The sequence below is a fragment of the Sorex fumeus genome, unplaced genomic scaffold (assembly GCF_029834395.1).
Source record: "Sorex fumeus unplaced genomic scaffold, SorFum_2.1 ptg000086l, whole genome shotgun sequence".
NCBI classification, from domain to species: domain Eukaryota; kingdom Metazoa; phylum Chordata; class Mammalia; order Eulipotyphla; family Soricidae; genus Sorex; species Sorex fumeus.
The window spans coordinates 18,426,933-18,446,481 of record NW_026606143.1 but is presented as its reverse complement, the minus strand read 5'-3'; the positions used below and the strand labels follow the sequence as shown (position 1 = coordinate 18,446,481).

Genomic DNA, 19,549 nt, shown 5'->3' with positions numbered 1-19,549 from the left:
GCTTCCATAGTTTAAAGTCATAGATGAAATCTTTTATAGCTTTTTACTATTTTAGGTTGTCTAGAAATAAGTGATCTTTATAGATTCTGACCCCCGAAAATGAAACTTTGGGCTATGTAGTTGCTATGGTGATAGGAAAATCTCCATAATCACCATAGAATATACAACTCCCAGTTCTATATCAGAATAGTGCCTATCTTACCTGAAAAAATATAATAGCAAAATGATGAAATACCCACAGTTTGGTTAACTCTTTTCTTAATTTTGATATGCCCCTATAAACTGATCCCTCCAATACCCATTTCCACTCTATAAGATGTTTGTTAGGCACTCTGCCTGCAAAAAAGATATTTGAATTACTGGAAGGCCTCTGCACATTAAATCATATAATTTAAGTCCTTTCTTCATATTATGAAATAGCATTGTGGAAACTGACTCAGAAATAGATAAATTAAGTAGGACTCAATTTATATACTAATGGAGGGAAGATTAGAGAGAAAAGTTACTTTCCCAATTTTAGGACGGAAATTGAATATTCACAATGATGAAAAAGTTAAGTTGACGAACTAAGTTACATGAATTCATGTTTTTTCATTTCAAGGCTTATAGTTTAAATTAGGTATCATTGAAAGTCAAGACACAGAAACACAGCCTCATCTTTGAGACAAAGAACACTTATAAATGAGAGTCTCCCTTTAAGAAGAGAAACCATTTTTCAAATAAGATATTCATAACATAAACAATTCTAACATCAAAGTACTTTATTTATACAAGTATTGTATAATAAGTATATTCAATGAGCCAAAAGGAGAAACCGGAGACTACATACAATTTATCTAGGGAGCCAAACAAAGAGCCTATTTACCAACTAATCAGGTTGAGACTGAGGTCTCCGATAACTCTTAATTTAACTATGCTCTGTTCTCTACAAGGGGCACATTTCAGCTGTTTAGTTTTTCCTGTTTTAATGTAAAGTGACAAGAGGTCCCTTGATCTCAGAATGTATCATTTATAGAGCATGTTCCTACCCAGCGAAATGGTAAACCTCCGTGTATGAATGTCAAAGCAGATGCTCTAGAAACCAAATAGGACTGCAGTAGGGGATAGAGCCACCTGAGAAAACTGTACTCACTTTTAGCAACTTCATTGTAAACAACCTTATAGGGTTTGGAGTTACAGTACAGCAGATATTTGCCCTGCATGCAGAAGACTTGGATTCAAACCCAGGCACCCCGTATGATCTCCTGAGCACTGGCAGGACTGATCCCTGAATGTAGAGCCAGGAGTAAGCCCTGAGCATTGCTGGGTACGAACCAAACAGGAAGGAAGGAAGGAAGGAAGGAAGGAAGGAAGGAAGGAAGGAAGGAAGGAAGGAAGGAAGGAAGGGAGGGAGGGAGGGAGGGAGGGAGGGAGGGAGGGAGGGAAAGAAGGAAAGAAGGAAAGGAGGAGAAGGAAGGAGGGAAGGAGGGAAGGAGGGAAAGAGAAGAGGGAGGGAGGGAAGGAAGGAAGGAAGGAAGGAAGGAAGGAAGGAAGGAAGGAAGGAAGGAAGGAAGGTGTTATAAAAGTATATTGAATTTTAAACATCATTTGGGGGATCCCACTTTCAGCAGGAGGGGATATTGTGCCAGAGATCAAACTCGGGGCCTCATATATGCAAGGGACAAGTTTTAATTCACATGTCCAACGTTTAACATAATTTCTTACTAGTAGCTATTTTGTTTCAAAAAACACTATGGAAAAGTGCCAGTATGATTTCTAGTATTTCTATATAGCATGATTTCTGCTGACCGTCACTTTAGTTCTGAAAATAGGCAGCTCAGGTACAAAAGGTAGAAGTCAGCTCCATAATTGCTTAAAATGCTCAACAAGAAAGTTTAAAATGAGAATATCTATAATACGCAGACATCTTTAGTTGTGTTCTGTAACAAAGGGGGAAAGTTCAAATGCATGAGGTTAAAATTATGAAGTTAAAGGTCTTAATAGATTTTTAAGTAATATATTACTGTGCAATTTTGACTTCGATTTTGAAGTTTCCAATAAAGAAGCTAGAAATTATACATAAAATAGTTACTTTATATTTTGCCAGTAAAAAGTGTTTCAATAGGAAGAAAACCGCTCTGTGAAAAACAAAACCACATAATTTCAAATATACAAAAATAAGTTAAAATAGAAGATTATATAAAACTGATAGTTGTTTTAGTGCATTTTATCTAAAATTTACCTCTATAATTCAATAAAACTTTTGTTTGAAGTGTTATGAGCTTCATTCAAGAAATATAAAATTGCTCTCTGGTAATTCTTCCATTTCCATTTCTCAAACTGACTTATGTGAGGAGATGACTACAAGCACTGGTGAATCACTTTATTTCTAAAGGAAATTTCTATTTGCTAGCTCACTAATTGCTTCGTCTATGCACCTTTTTCCTCGTCTCCTACATTCAGTACTGTTAATTATCATCTTTGCCACACAGCACTTGCCTGCCTAGTCTTACCTTTTTCTGCTATGCTCCGTGTTTATCTCTAATTTTCTGAGAGCGTTATCTCTGTCTTCATTCACTAACTCAAAAATATCTGTTGAAAACCCACCATATACCAGGCACGCTCTATGGACTGGAAATATAATACTGAGACAGGAATAGAAATCTTTGCCCTCACAAGTCTGAGGAAAATGTAAACAAACAGAATAAATGAATATATTTCATAACCAATTTCAAGAAAATTGGGGAGCAAAAAAAGGGAGAAGGTTGTATAGGATATGATGCAAGTGCTGGGATTTTAGTTAACAAAGAAAAGCATATTAAACAGTTGGTTTTTAAGTAAAGATCTATGGGAAGTGAAGGTGTTATATGTAGACTCAAGAAAGATACCATCAGACAAAGAGATACCCCACTAGGGCAGATGTTTAAAATGAAGTGCCCATGGGGATGAAAGAACAAGAACGGGGGCCAGCGCGATAGTACATCAGCTAGGGAGCTTGTCTTTCTTGTGCCCCACTTGAGTTTGATCCCAAGCATCCCATATGGTCACTCATGCCTACCAAAAGTGATCCCTAAGTGGAGTACGCAAAGTAAGCCAAGCCTTGAGCAGCACCAGGTGTGGACCCCCAAATCATTTGTTTCAAAAAGGAACTCGAAGTTAGTATTTACGGATTTTACACCTAGTTCAGAGAAAAAAATCAGTGGGAACCTCAGGGAGAGTTGTGTCGGCAAAATAAAGATATTCCTGTTTACTTGAAAGGGTCCTAAGAACAAGGTTATATGATCTGACTTTTAACATGACTACTTGGGGTAAATGTTTATAACACCCTTCCAAATAAAAAAGAAAGAGAAAGACTAATTAACAGGCACTTGGAATCACCTAGGCTGAAGACAGCAGTTTGGATTTGAATGATGGCAGAACTGAACTTTAAATACACTATATTTTTACAAATTCATTAGTGCATTTTCAAACAACAATGAGTTACAATACTAAAGAGCAAATGATAAGCAATAAAATATGTTTCGGTGAAGTTACAATGAGATGTTTCAAAAAATTCTGTAATTTCATTTTTGGATGATTATAATTGAGGGAACATGATCCAACAAATTATATCTAAAGATAAAGTAAATAGGTTCTGGCCAGTTGCATGGGAGTTGGTAGATGTTTCAAAGGTAACTAAGATTTTTACATAATACAGCTATAAAAATGGAGGTGCTTTTAATTGTAAAGTTAAAAAATTGCATGTGTATATTAGGTACAAAGTTTAGTATAATTTTAGTTTTTACATGTTAAGTTTAAAATATTACACTAATCCTTGTGGCTATCAGAGATGACTGGATGTATACATAGCCTATTCTATATGACTCTATGAATATTCAATAAATATTTAAAAATTGATTTATTGAGGATAGATGGAAGGAAAGAAAATGATTGAAATAAATCAAATTAAGGGAAGAAAAAGAAGGGAAGTGATTAGCGTAATGGAGGAAGGAAGGAAGAAATTTCAGCTAAAGATTAAATTTCAGAATCATTAGGGATGATTTCTTATGTCTTTTTCCACATTTGCTCACAAAATAAGACTATTTTCCCTTGTTCCCTCATGTAATATCTTCTCTTCTATCAGTACCTCTTTGGATATTCTCAACTACTCCCATGGCCTAGATATTTCCTTGACACAAATGAATCCTACAGGTAGAATAGGAAATATGTCTATATATAGCTCCACTATCCATATTGTCCAATTAAGGGAACACCCAGCCTTGCCAAGAAAAATTCTGGTTTCTGAAGGACAAAGTCTTGGTTGTTCCCTAAGTAAATCTCTTTGATACAAAATTTTACCATTATTAACAGGGTTTCTCTGACATGGAGAGACTTTGCAGCATCAAGAGGTTATACAATACAGTGAAGAGCAGACACCAGACCCAGAGTAGAACTCCAGTGAGGTTATTTATAAGTACAGAGTAAGTTAGTCAATTTCCTATTTTTACAGCTTTCTAACCTGTATGTTAAACTATGGAATATGTGTTTAACTGGGGCCAAAAGTTATACTGTCTTGGAGGATAACGTGCAGTACTTGGGCCTTCATATTTGTTGGTTTGTTTTTGTTTTTTGCTTTTTGGGTCACACCCAGTGATGCACAGGGGTTACTCCTGGTCCATGCACTCAGGAATTACTCCCGGCCGTACTCGGGGGACCATATGGGATGCTGGGAATCTAACACGGGTCAGGTCACGTGCAAGGAAAACTCCCTACCCGCTGTGCTATCACTCCAGCCCCCATATTTGTTGAAGTAAAAACTTCAGTTGCAGCTCTGAATGTTGACCTGTATACAAAACTCCACTGAACCTTGAAATTTATGGCAATGTTTTTTGAACCAGTGCATGCATGTTAGAATCATGCTCTAACATATATTGTAAGCTTTCCAGCTATATTCCTTGCTATTTCTTTTCCAGCTGCACTGGTTATATAGCTGTTAAATAGTGGAAATACAGTTCCTAGGCATTGATAGGCTAAGTTCCTCCATGGTTTCCTCACAGTCTTTCTGTTACCTAAAAGCAAAGTTCTTCATTCAGAATCCTGACAGTCTAAGATCCTCAGACTTCAGAGAGACTCAACAAGCTCAAAAACAAAAATCTGTAATTCACTGCTCCAACAATTTCTCAAATATAAGTCTAATCTATCAGCCCCAAGCAAATTGAAAACATGTCACATGGAAGGTAAATTTTGCACTCAGTTATATATGGTCTGAATTATTTTCATAAAGTCTTGACAAAATGGTTTTTACACATAGCACCTTCAAAGCAAATAAAAGCATGCAGAAGCAAACACTTTGTTCTTCATTAAAAATTAATGTATGGCATTCTATGCTTTCGGGACACTAGGGCATGATTTATGTCTTATATAATTGAGTAAAGTAAAAGTATGTTTATGACGAAAAAATCTAAGGCAATATAACAATGCACGGAAACCTAAAAAAACTGATTACAACCAAGAAATTGGAAAATAAGAAGAGGATGCATTGCTGTTTCCACTTTGAACTAATTTACTTTCTTTTTGCAATCATGAGCATCTTACTGCTTTGAAAAGAAACTTAGAATACAGGATAAGTGATGAAGTGCAAAGGCAATGATTAGACAAGAACATATTTAAGTCTATACAAATGAAAGGTCCAGTACACTACTTGAGAAAACATTTGGCAATTGCTACTATTTTATCAATGATTATAAATGTTTGAAGAGTGTGGCTTCCATCACAATGAATTACATGAGATAAAATGCAGTTATCACTCTTTAGTATGAAGACATAACCTACAAGCATATACCTTTTAAATAAGACAAAACAAAATACTATACACTGAAGCAAAACCCTAACAATCTACTCAATTTCCCTGTTACGTATATTTCCCTTTTGGTGACAACAGTTGGTCTTTTACCTAAATTTTAGCAAATAAAATATGGAAATATGTGAAATTAGTATTAATTTAATGTGATTTATAAACTCAAGTTTAGTTTTTTGTATAATGTTTTTCAACAAGCAAACTTGGGTAAAGGTGACTGTATTAGATTGCACTATATAAATTTTCCAGCATTTGAACATTTTGGCCTACCTTGTTTCAATTCATAAGGCTCAACTGAATGTTAATATGGTATTAGGTCTTGTGATTAAAAATTTAGGAAAAAGTGAATATAGCTCTAAAATGGTAAAAGAAAAACAACAGGGAAACAAACAATAAATAACAATTAGCTCTAGGAGGGAATGTATTAAACACTTTTCACTTTTTATGAGTTAAGTCATGATTTTGAATTTAGGGAAAAATATTTGAAAGTGTTGAAATATGACAAAGAAATAAATGAATTAATTTAACAAAGTTCTTTAAAAAACACAATCACAGTAAAATAACAAGAACAACAAAACTAGAAAACAGACTATTCTTGGTAACAGAAACTTGGAATAATTTGTAGTTTACATTTCTGTACTTTAAGAGGAACTTATAAAACACATAAAAGTGAGTTATCTGGCACTTAAACCAATTGAAGGAAAGTTATATTTTCTGAATAAGTAATATTTATATTTGAAGTATAGTAAAGCATTTAAAAAGATGTAAGATTTTCAAATAGGAGCTTTTTTCTAATGCAAATGCTTTAAGCATACTTCTTTTATTTTCTTCCACTACAAACTTTCTTGGGCCCGAGTGATAGTACAGCGGGTAGGGCATTTGCCTTGCATATGACCCATCCAGTTTCGATTACTACATTATAAATAAACCTACATTATTTTTCTTTATGGCTGGAGCGATAGCACAGCGGTAGGGCGTTTGCCTTGCACGCAGTCAACATGGCCGACTCGATTTTGATTCCTCCGCCCCTCTCGGAGAGCCTGGCAAGCTACTGAGAGTATCTTGCCCACACGGCAGAGCCTGGCAAGCTACCCATGATGCACTCGATATGCCAAACACAGTAACAATAAGTCTCATGATGGAGACGTTACTGGGCCCGCTCGAGCAAATCGATGAACAACGGGGGGACCGTGACTGTGATTTTTCTTTATACAATTTTACTGCTAAATAGACTTGTACAGGTATTTTCACTGATGAAATTTCAAAAATTTTTCATGTGACATGTCCAAGGGCATAACTACATGGGTCAGATGCAGTATGTAATCTAAGCCCTTTAGGATTATGCTCAGTTATTCAACAACCTTTCTACTCTACTGCTTCTCCTTTCCAAATATCACTATTTCAGTGGTTGTGAGCAATACTGTGAATATTTTAACTACATCTGACTTTAATAAAGAATCCATGCATAATTCAGTTGTATGAGGATCAGAGCAATTGTACAGTGGGCAGGGTGCTTAATTTGCATGAGGCTAACTTGGGTTCAATCCCCTGCCATGTTTGATCCCTGAACACAGGGCCAGGGGTAAGCCCTGACAACTACCTGGAGTGGTCAGTGGATAAACAAAATTCAGTCTGTAAGAAACTAGAGTTAATGTATCCATGCTGATATACACATGTATATCATTGGGATCTACACATTTGAATGACTTAAGTCTGTATGTTAGGATATACTGTACTAGTGGCTCTTTTTAAAGGCTTGTATTTGGGTTTTCCCTTGACTCTGAAAAGATTAATAACACTCTATTCTCTTCAATAAGAGAGTCATATCTGTAAGTTCTGGAATATAATTCGTTCATTCAGCAGATATGCCTAGAATACGCATTAGGTGTTAGATGCTGTTCCAGGCGTGATGGACACAGAGGTGAACGAGAAAAACAAGTCACTATTGTTTCTTCCTTTTGGTTGTGCATATGATGGAAGATAGTTACCAAAGGGAACTGCTTTGAAGAGACAAATGGTTCATTTGAAACCCGCTGCAAATGGTGAGGATTCTTTCCTTGTCCTTGACCCACCCTCTTAAAAAATCTAGAACTGTACTTCAATGCACATGCATACATTTAAGCATATGCCTAGATGGGTTTAGATTTATAAAGTCCTCCACTATTGTTTTTATATTTAGGGAAGGGGAAAATAATAGCTCTAAGCAGTTTTAGCTAACAAAAATGCCTTGAGACACTTTGTAACTTGGTTAACAGAAGAGCACACAACTTTCATTTCTAAGAAAAAAGGATTAGAGAAACCCATTAGTAGCTGTTGTGACAGCTGCCGTTGGGAAGGAGATCTATCTTAAAATTGAAAAAGAGAAATTGGAGGACCAAAGACTCCAGTTCATTTTCACTCTCTGGAATTTGTCTTTATCTGACAGATGAAGGCAACACCCTATATAAATCTAATTCTTATCCTCTTTACGTCCCATCCAGCTACCAAGTACTACATTAATGACATATCAAATTGGGACGAGTGTTCAATCAAAGGATATTAAAGTACTTATTAATTAGATTTTCTCAAGCTTCTAAAGAAATTTTAAAAGTTATTTTTAGAGGTTCCATTGTATGTTGCCCTTTGGATTTTTTTCCCCGCATGGTTTATGGTCCACATGTGAAAATCACCTTCTAACGACAAATCTAGATATGGGTCAAAATGGTCTCTATAGGATGATGCACTGTCCTCGCATAAATAGCAAATCAGTAATTATATACCACTGATAAAAAATGACAATGTAAGTGGTCCAAGAACAGCGCGAACAGTCTGTGCATAGAAGGAAACCTCCCCACAGCTAAAGGGCAATCTCAGAATTCCTACCAATCTTGGGAATTAAGTTTTAAAGTGAAAGTTTGAGACTTGCAGAATTTATAGAATGGGGACTAACAAAAAAGCCTTGCTTAGAGAATGGAAGCAGTAGGAGTGAATTTTTAAAGTACATTTTAGCAGAGATGGGAGTAAATTACAGCATGGGAGTTCAAGTCAGACAACGTCAAAGACAACTGATAAAATCGTGGACGGGAGAAATGAGTAATTTTCTCTAAAAGAGAGATACTGCAACTCTGGTTGAGGAAAGTTGACAATGGCTGTGGGATTGCTGTTGAAATATTATATACCTAAAACTCAGCTATCAATAATGTAATTCATGGTCCTTTAATTAAATAAAAATGTTTTAAAAATAAATAACTAAAATAGAGAAACAAAATATAAAGGAAAATTGCACCATAGCACATATAAATTTGAACTGAGCATGATATTAATCAAGCAAATACTTAAAATGTCTTTACTGTAAGAGAAACCAAAACTGAGACACTATAGAAATGAATGAACTGAGATGTAAATGACCATATAATTTCTATTTGTTCACAAATATTAACAGTGAATTGAACAACTAAGTTCCAAATCATAAAAGCAGTGAAGAAATTATATTTAAGCAAAATAAATGTGTTTGTTAAAAAAATAAGATTTTTCCTAGGAAAATAATCACATCTCTCAAAATGCTATATAATATCCAAAATATCAATCTATATAATGTGGTGTTGTATCAATAAAAAATTGTGCACATTTTTCATGCACCAAAGTATTCCATTAGAAAACTTAAGTAGAATTCAAAATGTGTTTGCAATCATTATTTAATATGATCCAAGGTTATATAATTTAGAATAATTACATAATTTTTTGTAATATCTTAAAATTGGTGAAATTTTAAAACTATATCTATGATATATCTTTATTATTAGAATGTGTACAGGAATATTTATTTTCTTTTGGGTAATTTGTTCCAATTTGTATATATATTCCCTCTGTCTCTAATATCCCTTATAGATCAAAATTTTTGAAAATGCCATGCTATTCATTAAAGGGTTTTTTCACTCAACTGATTGGCAATATAAAATTACTTGAATTAAATTGCTTTAATGCCATGAAACAGAATCCAAAGGAAAAAGGTGTTCATTGGGGAACAAAGGTGGATGTTGCTTCCAGGCAGGCCTGGAGTATGAAAGTCAAACAAAAAAGGATGAATGAGAAAAAAATCTTCCAGCCCCCATGGAATTTTCTGTCACATGAAATGGAACCCCAAATCCTCCAAAGTGCCAAATCTGCCAAGAATGTGTCTTTTACTTTTATTTTCTTTTATTTTTGATTTTTGGAATATTCCTAGTAATGATCACAGTGCCACATGCAGAGCCATGGATGGAACCTGGTCGACTGCACACAGGAATGCACTTTAATTCCTTTATAATCAGTCTGGTCCTGGGATGGGTATATCCATTATTAAGTTTCTGTGGGACTGTGGAAATGAAGCTGTTTTGGAAACATTTCCCAAACTTGATAACTTTTCCGGATTTGACTCTTGGTCCTTTGCATTTCAACCTTGCAGCCAGTCTGATATTGTTAAAATGGAAATCAGATCATGTGACTCACTGTTTCAAAATTCTGCAACGGCTCCATCTCAGAGTGAAAGGGAGTCTGTACAATGCACCCTCCAAGCCCCACAATCTAGAAGATACTTTTGTTCTTGTGCCCAACTTCCCTCTCTTCCTGCTTCCTTGAGATAGGTGAGGGTCCCTTCTAGCACTGCTCACCTTTACCCAGTACGAAAGGCTGACTCTGGGGCTTGAGCGATAGTACAGCAGGTAGGGTGTTTGCCTTGCATGCAGCCAACCTGGGTTCGATTCCCAGCACCCCATATGGTCCCCTGAGCACCGCCAGGAGTAATTCCTGAGTGCATGAGCCAGGAAGCCAGGAATAAGCCCTGTGCAGTGCCAGGTGTGACCCAAAAGGCAAAAAAAAAAAAACAAAAACAAAACAAAAACAAAAAAGGCTGACTCTGAGGCCTACTTCCTTACTTTTTTCAGGTCTTGGCTCCAATATACTTTCTACCCTATCTAATATCCTTTCTACCCTATCAAATATCCTTTCTACACTTCCTACCCTATCTATTTAGGACCCTATGGGATGCGGGAGATAGAACCCGGGTGGCCTCATTCAAGGTAAACACCCTACCATCTGGATTATTGCTCTGGCCCCCATGTTTTTTTAATTATTATAAATAAGGGCTGGAGTGATAGCACAGTGGGTAGGGTGTTTGCCTTGCATGCAGCTGACATGGCCGACCCGGGTTCGATTCCTCCACCCCTCTTGGAGAGCTCTGCAAGCTACAGAAAGTATCTCGCCCACACGGCAAAGCCCGGCAAGCTACCTGTTAGGTATTCGATATGCCAAATACAGTAACAACATGTCTCACAATGGAGACGTTACTGGGCCCGCTCAAGCAAATCAATGAACAATGGGAGACAGTGCTACAGTGCTACCCTATATAAAATTGCAATTCCAATTCTTGCTATGCTACCAACTCTCGCTCCTTTAGGAGTCTTATGCCAAATGACCCAACCCTAATTGCTCTTCTGTATAATATTCATCATCTTTAAATACACACTATGGCATGATGATTTGTTTTATTTAGAATTGTCTCCCAATCCAATAATAAAAGCCATGTGAGGGCATGGTCCCTCAGTTTTGTTCACTGTTTTAAGTACTTACAGTAATGTCTGTAACACAGTAAGGATGTAATACATATTTTTGAATTAATGCCACTTCACTCCTTTGATTAACAATTTCCCCTAACAATTCCTTTTATCACAGAGCCAATATGAAAGCTGAACCAGTCAGAAAGATTAAGTGACTTTGCATAATACAGTCTAGATTTTTCAGTCAACAACAATCTCTCCGCAGGACCACTGAGGTTGAATGAGGGCTGCCTTCTTTTCTTTTTATCAGTAGTGTGAAGACAAATTTACTTTTGCCAATTTGATAAATACACAATTACTTTGTTGTTTTAATTTTATTTTTTCCATTTATTATACTATGTTTAACCCATTTTCTATACTCCTTATCTGTGCTTCCTCTTCCTGTCATTTTATTGTTTTGTTTATATTTTAAGGACATCATTTACTCATTTACATAATTTTTCTGTTCCTTCATTTCTGGTGTTGTTTTGGCCCACACTCAGCTATGCTTCAGGCTTTCTCTTAGTTCTATGCTCAGGGACCATGCCTGAAGTTACTCAAGGCACTATATGCAGTACCAGGACTCAACCTGGTTTGGCTGCTTGAAAGTGAGTAGTACCTTATCTCCTATATAATCTCTCTAGTTCAAGATATTTGAACGTTTATGCTGAACTGTTTTTCTTCCTTCTTCCCGCTTGAATTTTCTCTTTTTTATTTCATTCCTCCCATCTTTCATAGGACTTATTTTAAACCAGAATGGATTCAGTGATATTACGCATGCAGAATGTTTTCCTATGAACTGGACATGAGAGCCCTCCGGACTAGCCCATGATTTACCCAGTATTTACCCTTGTTGTTTTAAGCAAAGTAACTGAGAAACAGCTCATTAAAGATGGCATAGAATAGTATCAACATGTATCTGCTTGGCTTCAAATCCTTCTCCACCAATACTAGTTTTGTCAACTTTGTCAAGTACCTTTTTATTTCTCACTTTAATCCTCTCTAAAATGAGGATACTTGCTTTACATACTTCAGAGAGTTGGGGGTGGGGAGTACTAAATGGATTAATATCTTTATATGACTAAGTGTTCCAAAATTTGTTTCAAATTTGGTTATTATTAGTGCAAATGATAAATTTAGTTTCCATCCTTATTTTAAGCCATGTTCTTATGGTTCTCCTCATGACCTAAGGAGAAATTAAGGCATTCTGTGAGTGTAGCAGCAGTCACTGGAAAATGCCACACCAAGTCACATGGAGCATTTGGCCAGATTTCTGTTCACATGCATCAACTAAATAGTATAGCTGCTATTATTTCTTTGAAAATTATGCTATATCATGTTCTCCTACAAATAGATTCTCAGACCAGATTGCCTATGCAAGTAATCTACATGGTAATAATCCCCCAAAGCTGGTCAGGGAGTGGGAGGAGTAGAAGAAGCTACTAAAGAATGCTAGATGAGGAAGGGTTAGTGTATCCAAGAGGTCTCATTTTGTCTAGCCAATTTCCGGTAAAAGTGCAGAACATGGAGCACACCACTGAAACAGCAGTGAAATTTATCCACCAGTAGCCACCGGTCATTGGTTGAGGTTTGCCTGGCATTTCAAGGAGGCAATTCCCTGACATATTTTGTTATGGTGACTAAAGAGAGCCCTAAGACAAAGTACCAAGAACTTATAGTTAGCATTATTTCTTCAGAGTGAGAAAATATTCAGTATGAGGAGGTGTGGACAAGCCTGCAGGAATATCACATACCAATAGAACAGAAATTCACAATAAAACCAAATATATCAAGGCCTTCAGAGAAATGAATTCTACTGAGCCTCTTAAATGAATCATTTATTCTTCTAAGACAAGGTTTCAAAAATATGAATAGTTTTACCAAGAGTAAAAGAAATTTTAAAATGTGATGGTAAAATTTGCTAAGCCTACACTTTATTCTTTCTATATTGTCCATTTTTATTATTACAAGAAAATATGATACCAAATTATCCTCACAATTTATTAAATATATAGGCTTAGGTTATAATGTGTAGCTACTGTTTTATTTTCTTTATATGATGTGGGGATGAAAACTGGGAGTTGTACATGTTATACTCACTCTCTGAGCAACTACATAACCAGACCATCAGCAATATTATGAGTGTATGCAGATTACTATCACTCACAGGTATAATGCCATAGAACATATATCTAGAACTCATTCACTATTCATAACTGAAATGCAATACCCAAGGGAGAGCGGCTTGACTTTGCCCCCTCTTGCTACCTCCAATTATCCTCCTGCTTTTCTTATGTTTGCGTTTTCATGGCAAACATTATGGCGATGTTATTTAACTTAAAAAGTAAAATATTTTATGAATTTTTTGAAAATTTTGTTTCCTTACAAATAAAGTGCAAGTGACTCCTAATGGTGATTGAATGTCTGACAAATTTAAATTCTTTCAAACTAATGACACTATCGTGTTTACAATATAAATGAAATAATCAACTGACTTACAGTATTGCCATTGCCTTGAGCATAAGAAATATTGATCATTTGTATGTTTCAAGAAATACCTCACTTGATAACTTAGTGTATTACTTCTAAACATATATCTCCACATGTAAATAGGTTTTGTCTGCTTAGTACTGATAAAATAATATACTTTTTAAATTCAATAATTTACAGAAAAGCTGGAAGTATAGTACCATGGGTAGGGTGCTTGTCTTGCAAACAGCCAACTGGATGTGATACCTGGCACTCCATATGGTCCCCCAGTCCTACCAGAAGTGATGCCTGAAGACAGAGTAAGCCCTGAGCACTACCAGGAGTGGCCCCAAAAGCCCATCATCCAAAAAAAACTATGGAAATCGGATATACTAAATTAGCTACATTTGGTTGAGAAAGTAATTATTTTACTGTATTATACATTATTTTCATTATATCATACTTTCGAGAAATCTGTATGTTAAACCACAGTGATACCTACTACAGTTCTGTAATTTGATTCATGCAAATATGTCAGAGATAAAATCAACCACAATTTAATTTCAAGCCTTCCCAACCAGCAGCTGTACAATTTATGTGCTGCTTTTCTATTTTTACTACTGGATAATGACAATGATGAATGCCTTTAAGAGGATATACATATTCATTGAAAAGACGGATCAAGACTATCCCCCTTGAAGAATTCTACGAAGGTAGGAAGCCCATTTGCCTGCTACAAGTGCTGTGGAGTGAGTTGGAATTATGACTATAACTGCATCAAGTGAGGATTCAAGAATTCAGCTAAATTTAACTGAATGGTACCCTTTCATGTACCCTAATAATCAATAGCCTCAAATTAGTGTCAGTTGTAATATTGCTAAATATGTCTGAATGAACAAAAGCTTTGTTATGAACATAGCCAGGGGCCATCGTTTAAAATGTGCCAGATTAAGAGGTCTGAAGACAAACTACTCAGTTGGCAAGTTTGGGGTGACTGCTTGCTGTGACCCATATGTTCATGAACATGGAAAGGAATAAATGAATTCTAGCTCACTGGCAATGATTTCCATGTAGAATGACAATGGTGAACTTATAAACTGCACCGTCAGAAGAAATGAATTCAAGCAAATAGTGGCAAGTCTGCTGGCACCTTTATCAATTGACAGGACTTCATTTCTTCATTGTTCTGGCAAGATTTGTGACTTTTTCATCAAAGAGAGTAATAAAATAGCATAGTAACAAAATGTATGAAGTATGTTCATGGATCCATGCAGCTCTTATTTTAGTATATAATTTTATAGCTTATTTGATATAAGATGTCAAAGTCAGGTCAGAGAAACAACACAGCAGCTAAGGCTTTCCTTGCACACAACCAACTTGGGTACAATCCTTGGGACCTTGTGTGGTTTGCTGAGCCCTGTCATGAGTGATCCCTGAGCACAGAGCCACAAGTGAGCTGAGAATCTCTAGGTTTGTTCCCCAACCCCTCTCAAAAGAGACAGAGTTAAAAAAAATTAGTAAACTCAAGTTACCCAGCTTCTGCCACTCTTATTTACAGAACAAATAGCTTAAATACATACTTATGAAGACAAATGTGTGATATGGTATAAGTTCCAAGAAATTATCTAGAACGCAGACTCTTTTAGATAATAGCTGTTGAAAGAAAACTTATATTATGCCTACAAACATAATATTTGCATTCAGAAGTACTAATGAACCTATAATATTTAATTTTGAATGTAAAATGCAAGATAAAAAATTATAGTAAGGCATTCATTATTCTTGCTACATTTAAGATATTTCCTAAATAGTTTGCTATCATTCATAATTCATATTGTGTAGTATTTAAACTGAAACTAAATAAAAACTATATATTCAGATGTAGGATATATTAAACCAAAATATGCACCATATAGCATATATAGTTATATACAATATTACAATACATAATTTTAATATGATGCATGATATATATATATATAAATGTATATAATTTAAAATCTCATGTAATTTCCCCTTTTATGAAGATAAAAGTATATACTAAATGGGAAAAAGACCTCTACATCATAACTATTTTTGAGTCCTTTACTCCCTCAATTCATATGTAACTGTTGTATACTTGTGTGTATATTATTTGAATTATAAAGTCTAACCATTAAATATATAAATAGCCCTTCTAGTTGCCTTTATATCCTGATTTCTAGAACTTACCAAACAATAAATTATTTTCAGAATTCTATCTACAATTTACAACATCAAATTACAATTTTATTTTAAAATAGGCTTTCCATGTGCAAATTGAATGGCCTTCATGGCATACATTTAAGCCAAGTGGTTTGGTACCAAAACTATTAAAACAATCATCTTACAAAGTAAAAAAAAAGAAAGAAAAAAACTTTGTTTTTACCTTCAGTGACTCCTCTTGCTTAAAGAGATCTTGAAACTCTTTAGCACAGAGATCAGGAGCATTAAGTTGTTCTTCCAATTCAGATAGGGTTTGTGAGACATGCGCGATCTCAGTCAGTAAAGTAGAAGGCACATAAGAAACTTCCAAAGGCATGTCTTCTGTCATCATGGTCACAGACTCTTCCTGGACTGTGTGCTGATACAGATATACAAAAAAAAAAAACTCTTTTAGCTGCCCAATAATGAAAAGACTGCCAGTTTACATAGATTCCAGTTTATTGCTTACAGGGGGACTGAAAGCAGATAAAAGCTACAAGAAGGTAAGCCTTGTAACTAGGTTAAGGTTTTAATATATGCTCTTCTTTCCAAAAAGCATTAGAGGCATTTTTTAAGAGAAGCATTACACATTAGCACATCAATGCAAGATCAAAATACATCAGTTGATTAGTTGGCTAGTTTTGCCCTAAGAAAACAATATGGTGCACAACACTTCTAAAATTTTAAAATAAGATTTTTGAAAACCCAAGCATAGGATGTAATGGTTTGTCTGAGTATGTATATTCAGACCAAAGGGATCTCTCCTAGACATTCCCCTTGGTCATGCTGAGGAGCGAAGTTATTACTATCTTGTAGTATTACTATCTTGATCAAAGTGTTACTAGTTTGTAGTACCTTTCTATTAAACACCCCAGATTCCAGCTCTTTTCTTTGATGCTAGGTTCCTGTTAAGCCAATGAACAAGCCAAGAGTTGAATAGGACAAACAAAAATGCACATTCTCATCAGAGCAGAGAATTCAATATTCCAAGGGAACCCCTAGCCTTTTCTCCTACCTCAACGTATTACTTCTTTGCACTGAAGTACCAGAATTGATGGACATTTGGAGATCAAAGTCCTTTGAAATTTTGCCAGGGGTGCCTCTTTCCCTATTCCTTTTAAGAGCAAGAAATAAATACTATTTGGCAAGCAAATTCAAAAAGACAGATGACCTCTGCTCTCTCCTGTCTACACTGTAAGCAGCAAAACTCTGGTAATTGAAATTATTTTTCTCAGTAACTTCGTTTTAAATTGATCAACTGCCACCTGCCTGTTGATGGGGTCAGCTGAGGTTTGCCTCAGCAGGGTCTCTGGAGGGGTTCTGACAATAAGCATGCCACATAACCATTTATTACCACAGTCCTGATGACAAGGCCTCCCTCTTCGCTACAGTAATGCAATTAAATGGAGTTTAGGATCCAAGACCAAATCCACTTTGATGAGTATAATTACAAACTGGTCTGTTGATGCATTATATTTCTTTAACTTCCTTAGGTACAAGATTTTTGTGTTTTTCACATGTGAAAAACTAAGATCATTCACCTTGAGAGCTGTGAGTGAGTGGCATTGGATAGTGGTCACTTACTGTCCGTGGTGGGTGCTGTGTGGAATGAACATTCATCGAGGTGTAATGCAATTAAATGGAGTTTAGGCTCCAACCACATCATAATGAGTAGAGTTACGAACTTGTCTCTTTATGTATTATTTTTTCTTTAACTTCTTTAAGTGCAAGATTGTAGTTTTTTGGTTTTTTTTTTTTTGGTTTTTGGGTCACACCCGGCAAGTCACAGGGGTGATGGGGTGATTCCTTTATTCCTGGCTCATGCACTCAGGAATTACTCTTGGCAGTGTTCAGGGGACTGTATGGGATGCTGGGAATCAAACCCTGGTTGGTCGCATGCGAGGCAAACGGCCTACCTGCTATGCTATCGCTCCAGTCCCTAGATTGCTGTTTTTTAGATGTTAAAAAATAAGATCATTCACTTTGACACTGGTGACTGATATTTGATAGTGGTGGCTCTTTATTTTGGGTGCACTGTGTAATGGACATTTACTGAGGTGTGAATCTGTATTCCTGCTGTAAAATCTTTATCACGACAAAGGTTGTATGTTCACGGGCTCACTGGACAGCACTGTCTCACCGCCTGCGTTCGGTGCTCTTGAGTCGCTGTGTGTGGCCTGGATCGAAACGACTATTGGCCAAGGGCAGACGGAAGAAGAAACGGGGACCAGGCCAGTCTATATCAATAGTAGTTTATTCCAATCCTCTTCACTCCTGTCTTTCTCTGCCTCCTTCTCTCCTGGGCCCCAGTCTTGGAAGCTCTCTCCTTCTGGCTCTCACTCTGGATCTCTGGAGCCCGAGCTCTCTCACTTCTGACCCCTTTTCCGAGCTTATGTCTTAGTTTTTATAGCAGTCACATAAGGCGGTGACATAAAGGTGGGTCGAATACTGACGAATCAACAAAGAGAGGTAAGACCACTCCTCCAGGAGATTAACTCAAGGATAAAATCTCATCTACAGAGATTACTTCAGATTACTAGGAGATCCACCCAAGGGTGGGATCCCAACAAGGGTGTGTTCTTCCTTCAGTTCGTAATCTACTTAAATAGTTGTAATAAATCTACTTCTAATATTTCTAGCGATGTCATTCTGTATGAGCACAGTAAGAGATATAAATTTAGTTTGGTTCTTCCTGAGAACATCTCACTATACATTTCGCAGTCCTCAGGCCAGGTTAATCTTCCTAGCTCCAGCAGGGTCCTAGTCTCGTCGTTACTTACTTTTGGATCATGACAGCATTTGTCCATGATCATGCCCTCAACTTATAGTTGAGTATCGTGACTCTTTGGCCTGGCCCATTTCGATGCCAGGGTAGCTCACTGCTTGCCCTGGGTCCATTCAGTCCCTCGTCGGGACCTTGCTTTTGGGGTGCTAGGAACTAAGGGCAACTGAGTCAAGAAATCAGATGCCCAGGAGTAAATATTATTCGGAGTCAATCAACTCCCAAGTTACAAAGCATAATATTAACTGTCTTCCTGTGTCCACACAGAAAGGACATTGCTTACAATACAAGTTCAGTGTTCTTAGATGGGTGTGACCTGACAAACCTAAGCTACCTGAGGAAGGACAAAAGAATGTTATCCTACACCTGCAACTTCTACAACATTATAGACCAATGGCATAGCAAGAAAAGTAATTTGAATTCAGATGCTTTGTTTACTTATGACACTGGAAGTTCAAAGAATTAGACAAATTAGCTTAAATTTCATAATTATTTCTTCCACAAAGTTTGATTTAGCAAGTCTACAATGATCAACGTCATAACATATATTCTTTCATGCTTGTTTTTTATTTAAGTCAACACAGTGGTGCTCAAGGCTTACTCCTGGGTTCATTCCTGGTGAGCTCAGGGATTTTATGGGATGCTGAGGATCAAACCCAGGTTAGTTGGGCATCTTATGGGATACTGAGGATAAAACCCTGGGTCAGT

The 19,549-nt window shown here is 36.4% G+C and overlaps 1 protein-coding gene across 3 annotated transcripts in view; it reads right to left on the bottom strand.

Annotated features, from left to right (window-relative positions):
• Positions 1-19,549, bottom strand: part of DMD (dystrophin) — a 2,292,284-nt gene that overhangs the window by 1,296,661 nt on the left and 976,074 nt on the right. For all 3 annotated transcript variants that reach the window (XM_056131284.1, XM_056131279.1, XM_056131278.1), the window contains one exon: positions 16,244-16,438. In XM_056131284.1, the coding sequence (XP_055987259.1) occupies positions 16,244-16,438 (195 nt within the window). The remainder of the gene's footprint in view (positions 1-16,243; positions 16,439-19,549) is intronic.